Consider the following 14,303-nt stretch of genomic DNA (forward strand, 5'->3'; position numbering starts at 1 on the left):
CTCATGGATTCTTCTTAGAAAGCTTCCTGAATCCTGGCGGTCTTAGAGTTAAATGGTCTGCTAAGGAGTGCTGATGGAAGAATATGAGTGATACTAAGCATCAGATGTTAGCCCGTATAAACATGAATGAAATGCACAATTCTGGGATGCGTGATTTAAGATTTAAGCAACAATCGATACACACATTTGTTGTTTGACACCAAACAAATCTGGAGACTTGAAAGCCTGTAATTATGACTCAGAAATCTTAAGCAGGGAATTAGACGGACAACATTAAATACAAGCGGTGTAAGATGTGAAGAAAAGAGGACTGATGGGATATGAGGGGCCTTCTGACCTTGCTGATGAGGGTGGTCCTCTGCTCCGCCTGTTTGGCCAGAAGGGAGTGCAGCTCCTGGACCTCCACAAGCCTCTCGGTGAGGATCAGCACCTCCTCTGGCTTCTCCAAGTCCTGCATGTCCACCTCCATCGCCGCCACACACGAGTGCCACACGTCCAGCTCATCCCACGCACGCTGAGCGCAGACACACGGTCACACGTCAAGATTTATTTAAAATAACAAAAAAAACTGTCAAGCTCTTAAACAGCATTCAGATTCTGAGGTTTATGTGTAAGCTTAAATTTATGTTGATTTCTTTTGGCTGGAAAGGAACCTTTCTTCTAGCACATTTTATTGGCCAAGCCCGGGAGAGAAGGCAGAATACTTCATTTAAGACTGAGTGGTGAAAGAACATGTCCTTTTGTAATGTAATGAAATGTTTGACCGCTGCAGCTGGATCTTTGGTGTCTTACAAAACCCACAAGGGTTGGACACGAACATACTGAATCAATCATGTATCCACATGAGCCAAAAACAACCATTCGAAGATCACAAACCTACAAAGGTGGTAAATCTGAAATACAAGCAAACTGCATTGGGAGAGACTTCGGGTATTATCGTGAGAATGTGAGTCTACTTAAAGAGAATCAGGTGCATGTCCCTTATGTAATGTTCCTATTTGTTCTTGACAAAGCCCCAAAATACACTACAAACCAAATTGAAATCTTTTACAGGCTTTGTAAAACTATCAGGACTAAGTTTAAGTCTTTTCATGCCCTTCCAAATGACTGAATGCAGAACTAACATTCCTCATCCTTTGCAGCTCTGAGAAAGCTTTGCTATGCAGCTACAAGCTTTCCAGGACTTAAACGGCAGCATCTGAAAGCAAACTTTGTCCCTACACTTAATTATCCACCTGATTTCTACACATTACTAGTCGTTTCATTCTCTTATCTGAAAGAAGGGACAATAATCCGGCCACGTCAGCTGCCCACCTTCTGGGTGACCTTAGCTTGAGCCATGTTGGGACTTCTCTGTTCAAGTCTTTTCTGAACCGACGTCAGGCCGGCCTGGATCTCAGACAGCTTGGCCCCCAGCCTGTAGACGGGGCCGCTCATCTCCACAGCCTCCCCCACCTGACGGATGAATCGAGCACAAAGGTCAACAAATACACGAGGACAACAGGTTTTGTTTTAGTCGTCGGGTCTGTAGAGCTCTGACACGTGATCATCCTGTCTACACTGTTTAAATGCATGTGTGTTAATGGTCAGTTTATTGAGTGTCCAGCATTGTGAACAATGTCTGAATGTAATTATCTTTAACTTCAAGTTGTATTTTTAAGGATTTTCTTCTTTCTTAGTCATTTCTGAGCCGTTTACAAATGTGATCCCATCAGATCATTGGTTCCAGCTACCACTAGTATAACAATAACAACAAGTACCTCGTGCAGTAGTTCTAATGTGTAACACCTCTCCCTGTATTATGGCACAAACACTCTCTAACTCTTACCTGTACATCTTTGTTTTTGTGATTCATTGTGTTGTGTATATTGCTAAAATCAATTTTCCTCGTGTACCTTGACTTCTACTTGCTGCAGCGACTGTGTGACCTCCTGCATGTGGCCGTCGATCTCCACCGGGACCAGAGTGTACATGTCAGAGTACTTCATCTTCAGGCTCTCCATGATGCGCTGCAGCAAAGCCTTCTGGTTACACAGCTGGCTGTGAACCTCCTACAACCAGACAGAAGACTTGTGTAAACACAAAGTACATATATTGTGTGTTAGCAAGTTATGTAAATATAAGTTCACCTTGAAGAAAACATGAATGCTTTTAGTCCTTTTTTAAAAAAGAGTTGGGGTATTGGTGCACTTCTTCCTCTTGTGGCTAAAATGAGTACTACAACACTCACGAATAAATTTATCCCCACAAAATTTTGTGTCAAATGTAAAGAACTTAAAAAGATTATAATGGCAAAACGTGTAGTCTTTAACTTTTTCTTGAGTAAACACAAGAGAGAAAACTATTTAGATCAGAGTTAGATTTTGTTTTTCACTGTCCTCTCAGGGCTTCCGTAGCTTTTGACACTTTAAAAAAAACCTTCTTAAAAAAAGACTTGTAAGCAGATGGTTAACAAACAGTGACGCCTCACTTTCCCACAGGCCTCAACATCAGCAACACTTTTGGCAGAAAGGTTGTAATTTCCATTTTCAGTCAAATGGTGGAAATCTTGCAGTATTCCGGAACTAAAGGACACAGACATCGATCTGATCCACATCTCTAACCCAGCAAGACGCTTGTAAGATCTCAGTCTTTGTCCGGCAGTCAGCTCTTTTTCTCCTCAGCTGCTTTCATCAAACAGAGCCTAACCTCTTCAAAGTAGTTAAATTACACAACAGCAGTTAGAGGGAACTCTGTTCAATTCAACCAGAATCTACTTTACAATAACAGCCGACATTAAATAAGAAGACGTGTTAAAACGTGAGAGATGATACAAAAGGAGACTACCTGGGTCTGAATACATCCGACGCTCTGATGAAGAGGGAGGTGCAGCTTGTTATCACGACGGGAAACTGAGTGTGTGTGTGCGTGTGTGTGTGTGTGTGTGTGTGTGTAAGATACAAAGGATGGGAGGAAGAGAGGGTATTTTTTTGTATGTCTACAATGGAGAAGCGAGGACGTTTTCAAAACGTTTGTACATATAATGAAAGTGAGGACATTTTAGGTGAGTGAACATTTTATGAAAGTGGAAACATTTTAAAAACATTAGGAGATTTCAGAAAAGTCTGTAGAATAGATACGTATAATAGAACGCTTTTAGGAAGAGGAGGACAGGTCTTCACTTCTTGAAACGGGTATTTAAGGATTAAGACTTGGTTACAATTTAGTTTTCATTGAGGTCAGGTCCGAGGGAATGCATAATGTCCATGAATGGCCTCACAAGTACCGTAGAAATGTGTGCGTGTCCGTGGAATGACTCGGCTAACAAAGGCCACCTGGAAGATCCACTTACAACACTGAACAAAAGGTGGAACAAGAGGAGGGGTGAGGGCAGTGGGGGGTGATGGAGGGGGGGGGGGGGGGGGGGTTGCGGCGGGAGAGGGCCGGGGGGGGGTTCAGGTCTTTCATCAACACAGACCCTCTGCAAAGGGAAGGGGAGTGTGTGTGTGTGTGTGTGTGTGTTTGGAGAGAAAGCTGGAGTGGATGGGGAGGGAGACGTTGGCCTCTGCTCAGGTTTGGGGACAAATGGCAGAGGGATTCTGCGGGTTGGTGGGTTCATAGACGTGAACCCAAACACCAACGAGCCTGTCGGGCGTGAGGCCAAGCCGACGGTTAGATTCAGACGGTTCATATTTACTGGACAGCTGCCTCTCTCTCTCGCTGCATTTATTCAGAACTGTTAAAAGCTTTAGATCTGCAGATCTAAGGAGCCACTTTTTAAAATATGTATGTCAGTGGCAACACTGAGATCAAAACCTTTACTTTCAGTAAGCCAGCTAATGATGAGAATCATTAACACACTAACTGTATTGAGACTGGGTCATAATGTTCATAAGGCATCATTTCCAGAAGGTACTGGACATTTCTCACTCAACGTTAAAGACAAGTGTGTTTCATGTGCTGTTTATAAAAATAGCAATGAACTTTAATGTTGTCGAGAGTGAGAACAAACGCATCATTGTATTTTCAGTTCAGACCTCTCTCATTAGAGACTCATTATTTACACTCCACTGGCTGGAGGGAGAGATCACTCCAACTCTGAGCACACTGTGATGAAGGAGCTCTGGAGACACCCAGAGGACCTTCAGAGGGTCCTGGGGCAGGGGGGCTCATTACGGAGCCGATTTTACAAGGAAAACTGGATTTATTTTCCCAGATTCCTTTGAAAGGCCACAACAATTCAGGAGAAAAAAAAACAATAACTTCTAAGATTAAAGAGGCAAAGAAAATTGTGTAAAATTGTCACTTCACTTTGGATGAAGTTGGATCAACCTCATCGCACCACAGACGCCGCTGCTTGCTGTGTACTACTACGCCTGCAGTGGACGAACTAATCAAGTTATACTTTGCAATCAGATTTAGATAAGTAAAGCTCAAAACACTCACGATAATATGATTCTGAGCTAAAATCATAAGAATACAGACTCTGAAGAGACATTGCTGTGAATTGGGCCTATGATGAAAACAACAGTTTAACCCCACCTGAAATTTTATTTATTTATTTACGTTTTTGTTTTTTTTACCTACAACGGCTCTAATATGCCGTCGTTTATCTGCTATTAGAAGAAAAAAGATAGAAATGTATATTGTAGATTATTTCCATGATGGTGCCCGTATCTTTCAAATCATCCATCAGAATACTGTGAATCATCCTTCTACGGATGGAGAACTTGTTTCCATTTAGCCAAAATAGTTCATTTTAAACCATATTTGCAGAAAGCAGTAAGGTCATCGGGACATCTCACAATTTCAAGCCAGAGGTCACATACAGCCTCGTCAAAACAAAGCAATGTATGCGGGAAGAAATGGTTCAAAATGAAACATCTTGTTGAAACGTGCTGGTGTTAGTTGCTGCTGCAGCATGAAATGAATGAAGTTCTGTGAGTCCTTGCGAAGTGATTCTCAGAGAGCAACAACATTTGCGCTGAATGAATGAACCCACCAATAAAATGAAGGAAATCTAAATAAATGCACTGCTGTTGTGCCGTAAAGTAACTATGAACCTTTTTTTTCAGGATTCTGACCAAAGAAAACAAGCAGAAGGTGTGCTGAAACCCTGATGAACACTAGTTGAGAGGAGCGTCCTACCTGAAGCTCCTGTGTGCTGCTGCTCTGCTCCATCTCTGACAGAAGAGCATCTGCAGCCTGCAGCCAAACCTCAACGCCCTGCAGCTCCTTCCGAACCCGCTCTCTCTCTTCCACCTCCATCCTGGCCGCCTTCAAACCCTCCCTGCTCCTCTGCTTCACACTGGGGGAAAAACACACACAAAACACATGCGTCCAACAATTTGACAACTTTATAGCTTTTTACCTTAAATCCATTAAAAGTGAGTTTGCATTCAGAATAAAATCCACCTTTAAATTCAAAGCACAAGAATAAAATCCACCTTTAAATTCAAAGCACAGAGCGTCATGGCAGTTAAAGAACTGTGGCTTTAAATACTGCACAGCCTCACAGGCACTGCAACGTCCAACCCACTTTCCCCTGATTGCTTAGTCGGGCGTAGCAGGGCTTATGGGTAACTGAGTTTTCTCCTCAAAATTTACATTTTTTAAGAGTGGAAATCATTATGAACAGGGTTCACTTATACATTAACAAAAAGAGAGCAAAGGAAGGTTTGTAGGTGAAGTATCATCAGCTGTGAAGAGACTGTTTCCATGAGACATAAAAGCAAAATGGTCCTCTATACTCTTCAGCCACAGTGATGTAGATGCAGTGCACCTCAGACTCCGTCTTACCTGCCGTAGCGACCGTGCATCGCCTGCAGCTGCTGACAGAGCGGAGCGGGTGGCGCCTGCTCCAGGTGGGCAGGGACACCCAGCAGCCTGGCGGCGCGCAGTTCCAATGCGGACAGGGCTCGATGCTCGCAGTCCAGTCTGTCCTGGTACTGCTCCCAGGACTGCAGCAGGTCCTGAAGGTCCTCGGTGGAGGCCTTCACCCGGGATCCATCGGGATGCTCTGCCTCCACCTGCTCCAGGAGAGCGGAGGCCTTCTTCGCCTGAGAGGAGGAACCACACTCTTCATAATAACAGTTTAAAGAACAGGTGGAATTTGCCACCTGCTAAAAGTTTCTTCAGTTTGATTTAAGTACTTTGACTGGAAAGACACCCCAATAACTTATGTTTATTCTTAAAACAGCTATTACTAAATATTCACTGCTTTAAAAAGATGATTAAGAATCCCAGATTTTTTACTGTATTTTCACTTACACTGTTGGTGATTTGGATCCATTCTGCAATCCTCCGTTCACTACGAGTCGTCAGCTCTTGTGTGCAGCGCCGTAGTCTTGATACTTGTTTCCAGACAGCAGCCACGGCGGCCTCCCTGCCTCCACGACAGCTCTGCTCCGGGCACCACTCCTTCACCTCCTCCAGACGCCTCTGCAGGGACTCCACCTCCTCAGACAGAACCTGCACAATCAAAGTAAGTTTTGTAAGTGGAGATTATATGGTAGGATGGGGTATTAGGGCCATTTCAGGCAACAAAATAAAATGTATACAAAACCGGGGGAGAGGAGCAATATTCCAAGATAAAACTTGAATATTCTCTGAGATTATAAAGTCATAATTTGGTGACAAAAAACTCAAATTATACTTTGCAAGAAGGAAATATTTGTGATTTCTGCCCAGAATCACCATATCATCATAAGCATCCGGACTTTGAAGAGACATTGACGTGAATTGGCCGTATCCAGAAGGAAACAAAATCCGGAAATGTAAGACTTTAATCGCGCATATTCCGAGTTTTTTCTCTGAATATTAACCCCCTCCTTTGGCTCCATAATTATTACGCCATCGTGCGTAAGGAGCAACAGTGATCAATCTAACTATGAGGTTAGAATCTAAAACAAGAGAAAGAAATCAACAGTTGCAAGAAGAAAACCTCAAATAACAAAACGCTGATAAACATTATCTCGATCTATTTTTCTTGAACGCTTTACTCTTCTCACGTTCTGACAACAGAGGGGTTAAAAGTTCGGATCCCCGGATCGGTGAACCTTGAAAGTCTCACACGTACTCTGAGTTTGGTGTGCTGGTCAGTGCAGTCAGCGTGACAGGTGACCTTTTGACTGATGAACTGTGAGAGGCTGCTCACTGCGCTCTGCACACTCTGGATGATTTCATCTTGGCTCTTGGTGTATTTTCTGTAATGTTCTGCACAACTGAAAGACAGAAATGTTGATGGGTTATCCAATAGGAAGGAGATATTGCTTCCACTCACATACACTGGCATCTTTCAGACATGAGAATTGAGAAAATCGGCCTAAAATCAGCCTTAATACCTGCTGAGACACTCCAGTCGCATGTGTCCCTTTGCCTGTAGGGTGGACATCCTCACCAGGAGGTGGCTCAGAATATTCTCCTGGAGTTGCTGCACCCTCTGGGGGGACAGGTAAGGATGCAAGGCGTCCTGGCTCTGGAGCTGCTCCACGTGGGTCTGGAACTGCTGCTGCAGCGAGGCCAAAGCCTGCTGGGTCTCCTCTAGCCTCTCGGAGCAGAGTCCAGCAGAGCCCTGCGGCGGCAGCAGAGAAACCTCGATGTCCCTCAGGAATTGAGCTGCTTGTCTAACAGCACTCGTGTAGCTTCTCAGAGACTCCTTAGCCTGAGAGATGTTCTCCTAAAATATAATAAACACGCCTTAATTACATACTCTAATCATATTATAGGACTATAGCAATCCAGTTTTGGTTTACAGGACGTGAAGAGGTTACAGTGTAAAGACATCGATGTATTGTGTTGCAGAGATAGCTACTGAAATGAGCAGGCTAACAAGTTAGTTAACCAGCTAGCTCTGGCCTGTCCTGTCTTATAATACAACATCTTCCTTCTTCCTGTTCTAGCAGTGTTGACACATCCTCAGCTTTACATGTCTATCACTACTGATGGTTAAAAAAATTATTAAATTACAGATTCGTTTTTGTCTCAGACACACTTATATCAAGATTTCTGCAGTTCTGGCTTGGATTCTGACTTAGTGTCAAATGATTTGAACATGATCTTTTAAACAACATAGTGTAGGAAAGGTGTGTTTCACTTTATCATGATGAATAAAATAATGTAAGACACTGAAAGTTGTCTGACACAGAATGATATGATTATCTACACTTATTGAAAAGTCACAAAAAGGATAAAAAACAAACTTGCCATTTGTGAGTCGCATTCATTGAGCACTGCAATCTTCAAGTCGATCAGATCTTGGGATCCACTTCCTTGTCTGTTTCCTTTCTTCTGCTCGAGAACCTCCAGTGCTCTCATTCTTGACTCGACAGTCTTTTTCAAAGACATGATCATCTGGTATTGGTTGTTAATTACTATTTCGTTGGGTTCCAGCGTGGGGATTTTCTGGAGCTCCTGCTGGGTCTTGCAAAGGAAGGCCCGAGTGGCTGCCCTCTCTGAGTCAAGGTCCAGTTCCTTCAGCAGATTCCACTCTATGATGCTGAGGTTGTTGTAGAGCGTCATCTCCAACGTGTCCAGGCTTCCCTCGTTTTGCTTCAGTCTCTGTCCCTCTGCGCTCAGCTGTGAGGGGTAAAGATCGGCGGAGATCACCTGGAGTTCTTGGCCGGCCTCCTCAGACATATACTGTATGAGAGGAAGCTGGACGAGGAGGGTCTGACAGATCTTGTACTTGTCCTCGAGCGCCTTGCTGTCGTCTTTGGTCTGACGGACCTGCTCCTCAACGTGCTCCCTGAGGTCCTCCACACACTGCCTCTTGTTCAGGTACCTCTCATGACTTCTGGCTTTCATTTCCAGAGTGACAATATTGCTGAGAAGTTCTGAAATAACTGAGTAGAGTTCCTTCGTCTTTTCTCTGGGAATCCACCGTTGCAGAAGGTCAACCTGGGACTTGTGCTCCAAAATCACGTGTTTGAAAGGTTCCAAAGCTTGCAGGGACTCGCTTGTGATGGGGAACCTGTGTCGTCTCAGATCTCCTGACATCTGCCTCAGGCTCGTTTCAATGGTGGCCAGGTTTTTCTTGCTTGAATCCACAGTCTGGGTGAGTTCCTCCTGCTCCTTTTTGTTGGCCTTCTCGTAGCTGCTGATGGCTCTGATGTCCTCCTGGAGGTCGATGAGCTTGTCAAACAGCTGACAGTTCTCCGTGATGCTGAGTTCAGAGGTGATGTCTTTGCTCTTCATCAGAAGAGCCTCACAGACAGTGGCCTGCTTCTCAGCCAACGCCAGGGTCTCTCGGATCTGACGAACTCTACGATCAAGTTCAGTCGGGCTCCTGAGCTCACTGTCTGGACTCCTGGAGGCCTCCCTATGCAGATGAGCCAAAACCCAGGAGTCCAGGTCGACGATCTGCTCTGACAGTTTCTCTCTGGTCTGCAGTCCTGATTCGAGCTCTCTCACAGCCTTGGCTAGCTTCTCTGTGGTCGACTTTGAGAGTTCTTCAAGGGATTTCAGAGAGGAGTGCACCATGGGCACCTCCTCGGCCTGGTCCAGCTGCGGAAGGAGCTCCTTCACCTCCTCCGCCAGTGACTCCAGTTGGCCTTGTTTGGCCATGACCTCGGACTGCAGCTTCTTCAGATCTCTGAGCTGGCGGTGCACCTCCTCAGGGAGGAGAGCCACCCTCTTCCTCCTACCTTCAATGTCACTCTCTGTAGTCTTCGCCCAAGCAAGGCCATCCCTCATCACCAGGATAATTTTCTCCATGATGGGACTGCTGCTGTTCTGAGTTTGAGAGGACACTAGTTCCTCTGTGCAGCAAAGTTTATTTTTGACCCTCTGAAGCCCCTGCTGTATCTCTGTTGTATCCTTCTCCCTCTGTGACCTGAGGAGGAACGCCTCAGACAGCTGCTGCAAATGGAGGGATTTCTGCTGGGCAGCTTTAACCTCAGCATTTGCAACCATCAGCTGCTGCGCCTTCTTGCAGGTCCACTGAGTAACTGAGGAAGACTCAAGGTCTTTGCCGATTGTCTCCAAATGTTCCTGAAGACCTGATATTGTCGACAGAAGGCTGCTGGTGTTGTGAGAATGGACATTTGTGTGATACAGCGTCCTTTCTACAGCTCTCTCCAGGCCTCTCCACTTCTCTTGTAGGTTATTCTGCTCAGTCTGTGCGGCTGCTCGCTCAGACCAGCTGAGGTTTGGGCTTAACTTGGTATGGGTCAGAAGCAACTCCCCGAGTACTGTTCTGTTCTCCTCTATACTTCTCTGTAGGGAGCATAGTCGCTCTGCCTCCTTCGAGCTGCTCTCCTCTGGGGACCTGAAAGAACAGTCAAGTCTTCATGTGCTCGCCATTTACAATGTTACAGATTGTACAAGATGTAAGTTTGAGAGGGAGTGTAAAGATTTAAACCACATTCAATGTTAATCTAAAAAATATAGCTTTAGAAGGCTTTAAAGCTCCTGTTCTTCCAGTCTCTGACCCCTTTGGCCTTGACCCAGTCTTGCTCCTCCTTGGTTTCATATCGCAACATATTGCACAGCCTTAAACTGCAACCTTCAGTAAAAAAGGACACCCTAGATGACAACTCACGTTCTGACAGCCTCCAGTTCTGCTGTGAGTCTTTGCAGTGTGGTCTTGGCTGTTTGGGTCTGTCTGCAGTAATCGTTCACCAGCTGCAGCTGGGCCTCTTTGCTCTGGACAACAGCAGCTGCATCCTGAGCAGCAGTACTCCACTGGTCCTCCACGTGCTCCAGAGCATACTTGTTCTCAGCATCAGCTCCCCTCAGCAGAGAGAGCAATAACACCTGGGCCTTGGCGGCCTCTCGGCACTCCTGTACTCAGCAGGCAGAAGTAAACCCAATTATTCTAATTGTATTCATTTTTAAAAACTGCCTAGCGAGTCATGCACCCTGTCATTTTGAATCGCACCTGAGCCTCCTCCAGCTGCTGGGCCATCGCTGTTCGGTTGAGCTCAGCAGGGTAGTTTTTGCAGCTCAGGACTTTAGACACCAGCCTTCTTAGGCGGTTGTCCAGATCACAGCTGGATGTAATCAGAGCCTCTGGAGCATCCTCCAAAGGTTTACCCTTATGAAACAGAAGCACATAAGATCAATGAGTTTCAGAAACCCAGCAGAGGCCCAAAAAGGGTTTTGGTGATGTCCAAGCATGATCAATATAAAAAGCAATGTTGCTTTAGTCTGTTTAGCCCAATTAGGGCCATTATAAGAAACACATTTTTTTATTTAATTCCATGTAATTTGCTAAATTCCCCTGCATTTAGAACATACGTATGCCTCTTTTTGGCAATTCACTATGTATAAAGTGGAGCAACAGGAAGGACGTAAAAGAGACAAAACAACGCAACCATGAGCTAGACCAAACCAGCAATGCTGACAGTAAATGCAATATTCTTTAAAAAAGTACCTTGCACTTAAAGCCAGTATGTTTAGGTGTGTAACTATGGTGACTTCTAGGGGCAGTTTTAAAAAAAGACACTGTGGCACAGTAGTAACGATACCTCAATGAGTTGACTGCTGGGTCCTTTCCCAGAGAGTAGCTGTATTTGTGTGAAGATGTTCCTCGTGGTGGATCCCTCTGGTGCCTCTGGTTCCTCCAGGAGAAGTTCCTCAGTCTTCACAACATCAGCTTCTGCTTGAGCTTTGTTGTCCCAAGAGGGCAATCCTTCCACCAAAGTTACCTCGCCGCAGATAATGTCAGTTGATGATTTCACAACTGCCTGCAGTGATGGGGGGGATATCTTGTCCGCCTCGCAAACCTTCTCCCATTGTGAAAACAAAACACCCGAATTAATGCTGAAAAAACTCAGACTTACAACTGTAAACTGTTTCTGTTGAGCAAAGAAAATAACTATCTCTCTTTGTGAAACAAGTCTATTCACACTTGAATTGTGTGTGAAGTTGTTCTCTGGAAGGGCACCAAGCCTGTCTGTCTTTGATTGTCAGTGATGACATTCATGAGGAAGCTCATATTACAACCCTGAGGCACTGAGGTACATTGATCAGTCATAAATACTCAAGAATGTTTGAGCAAGTGCAAACAAGTATATGCAAGAGAGCCATTTTACTGGAATCTCTCTCTCTCTCTCTCTCTCTCTCTCTCTCTCTTTTCTTTGAGTATGTATTATCTTCTATTGCAGTTACAAATGTGTGCTGCATTGTTAAACTGACATTTCCTGAAGGGGAAAAAGGTCAAATGAAGAGGAGAAGCAGTTGTCCATTTCTCTGATACAGTGAAACTTTTGACTTGAGTAGGTTAACCAGTGGAGATGCATGCGGTATTAAACACAACATGCAATGCAGTAGTGAGTTAGTTCTGTTTCATTAGTTTCACAAACTGTTTCTTTGGGACGGTAGCTCATTTAGAATTAACAACAAACTGTGCCAAAATTCAGTGCCCACAAAACAAAAAAACATAGTAGCAAGGTGAATAGTCCAAAGAATAATTTCACTTTATCATTAATACTGCAGATAATTGAGCTAATGACCATGTCTCACCTGTGGCAAATCCATTCTCTGCAGCCTCACTTCACCTGAAGCGGTGGTCTTGGCCATTGAGAGTGGAACATTTTGTATTTCTACATTTACCATATTTTCCATTTCCTCTCCCTGAGTCGTCCTCTTCTTTCCCTCCTTCTCTTCTTCCTTCTTAATTTCCTTTGCATCTGTTGTGTGTCTCTCCGTTAGGGCGCTAGGGACCACCATGGATTCAGACAGGGGTTTGGTAAAGCTTTCTCGTACTTCTACCCTGGTCATCTTACCTGAAGACTCGCCAGGCTGAATGCCAGTGGTGGTAACCTTCTTGCTCACTGTAACTGTCTCATACTGGATACTTGATTCCATCCTTGGTTCCTTTTCTATCATGACAGTTTTGTATTCATGTACACTAATGTGGATGTCTCCCTTTTTAAAAGACTTTTCACCCAGGCTCTGGGGTGAATCATGCACGTCTTTTGTGGACACTACAGCATGCACTTCTTTGCAATCCTTGACCTTTTGGGGTCTTTCTTGTGTGGTTTTAATTAGCTCCTGTTTAGTCACTGTTTCGCTTGGTTTAACAGTGTCTTGATCAGACAAGCTTACTTCTGCTTCACTTGGCTGTACTGCTGCAGAAGCAACCGAGGTGGATTGAGTGGAGTCACTCTGAGCCACCTTGTCTTGCCTTTCGATGGTGATTTGTTGCCCTTCTACTCTTTTCTCAAAAGCAGCCTTCTCTGGCTTAACATCAGGTGAGGTATTATCTTTGTTTTTTTGAGCTCTTTCACACTGGATATTTGTTTGAACAGTATCGATACTTGGCTCTTTGGCTCTTGTGACTGATGTGTTTTCATCCTTCTCCAGAGTGGTTGGTATAGCGAGTGGTGGGATGCACACTTCAAGCCCCATTTGGATTTTCTCTATCCTAACAGACTTTTCCCCCAGGCTAATGGGTAGATCATGCAAACCATGTGTTGACACTTTTGGATGCATTTCTTGTATCCCATGTTCCGTGACCTCTGTAGGTCCTGTGCGCACTACTACCTTGGTCATCTTTACTGCAGTCTTTTGTGGCAGAGCATCTCCTGAAGTCAAAACTTTGTTTTCAGACACTTTTTCGCCCTGAATACTTCTTTGATCTACGTCAATCCTTGATACCTTTGTTATTGTAACAGATGTGATGTCATGCTCCTGTATAGTGGCCTGTTTATTTGGCTGTATATTGAGCACTTCATCCCAAACAGACTTTTCCTCCGGGGATGGGAGAGGTGGTTGTGTTCGAGGCACTGTACTTAAGTCCCTTTCTGTAGACATGGTTTTGGCTTGTCCTGAAGCCTCTTTAGTTTGAGCTTTAGGCTCCTGTAACTCAGAATGTGAACGTTTATCCATGGTGGTAATGGGTCTAAGGACAGACTCCAAAGGTTCAGAATGAAGAGATTTTTCTGATGGTTGCACAAATGTGTCCAGAATGCCACCAGCTGGAACAGTAAACTTTTCACATACTGAACTGAAAGTAGTTTGACTCTCCTCAGCAGATTTCAATTTTTGAGGGACACTTGATTTATCATCGACCTTAACTGGAGTTTGTCTTTCACTAACAATCTCAATTTTCTGAATTTCGGTCTGTGGTACTTGCATCTGTTGTGAGAAAGTTTTCATAATAGGTATGGTCCTTTGAGCCATGGCAATCTCTGAACTCCTAGAATCCAGTGAAGACTTCTGACTGTCAAGCTCTTCCATGGTCTCGGACAATCCCACGCTGGTAAATTCTTTTTCCACAACAACCATTTCGGTTGGTGCTTTAACCACCACTGGAATTGGAGATGACTTCTTACTGTCAGGCTCTTCCTTGGTCTTTGTCAGCACTGTGGTAGCAAGTT

The 14,303-nt window shown here is 44.5% G+C and overlaps 1 protein-coding gene across 8 annotated transcripts in view; it reads right to left on the bottom strand.

The window, feature by feature from the left end:
• LOC116397578 (nesprin-2-like) overlaps nucleotides 1-14,303 on the bottom strand; it is a 92,184-nt gene that overhangs the window by 52,128 nt on the left and 25,753 nt on the right. For 7 of the 8 annotated variants that reach the window (XM_031873120.1, XM_031873123.1, XM_031873122.1 and 4 more), the window contains exons 7-18: nucleotides 11,448-11,705; nucleotides 10,859-11,014; nucleotides 10,520-10,761; nucleotides 8,185-10,246; nucleotides 7,323-7,657; nucleotides 7,058-7,202; nucleotides 6,250-6,450; nucleotides 5,779-6,038; nucleotides 5,128-5,287; nucleotides 1,896-2,051; nucleotides 1,315-1,455; nucleotides 338-514 (exon numbers count right to left, since the gene is read on the bottom strand). In XM_031873120.1, the coding sequence (XP_031728980.1) occupies nucleotides 338-514; nucleotides 1,315-1,455; nucleotides 1,896-2,051; nucleotides 5,128-5,287; nucleotides 5,779-6,038; nucleotides 6,250-6,450; nucleotides 7,058-7,202; nucleotides 7,323-7,657; nucleotides 8,185-10,246; nucleotides 10,520-10,761; nucleotides 10,859-11,014; nucleotides 11,448-11,705 (4,293 nt within the window). Of the gene's footprint in view, nucleotides 1-337; nucleotides 515-1,314; nucleotides 1,456-1,895; nucleotides 2,052-5,127; nucleotides 5,288-5,778; nucleotides 6,039-6,249; nucleotides 6,451-7,057; nucleotides 7,203-7,322; nucleotides 7,658-8,184; nucleotides 10,247-10,519; nucleotides 10,762-10,858; nucleotides 11,015-11,447; nucleotides 11,706-12,444; nucleotides 14,298-14,303 lie in introns of those variants that run through there. The other variant, XM_031873126.1, reaches the window with a different exon arrangement.

The sequence above is a fragment of the Anarrhichthys ocellatus genome, unplaced genomic scaffold, assembly GCF_004355925.1.
Source record: "Anarrhichthys ocellatus isolate YVR2014 unplaced genomic scaffold, GSC_Weel_1.0 scaffold69, whole genome shotgun sequence".
NCBI lineage: Eukaryota > Metazoa > Chordata > Actinopteri > Perciformes > Anarhichadidae > Anarrhichthys > Anarrhichthys ocellatus.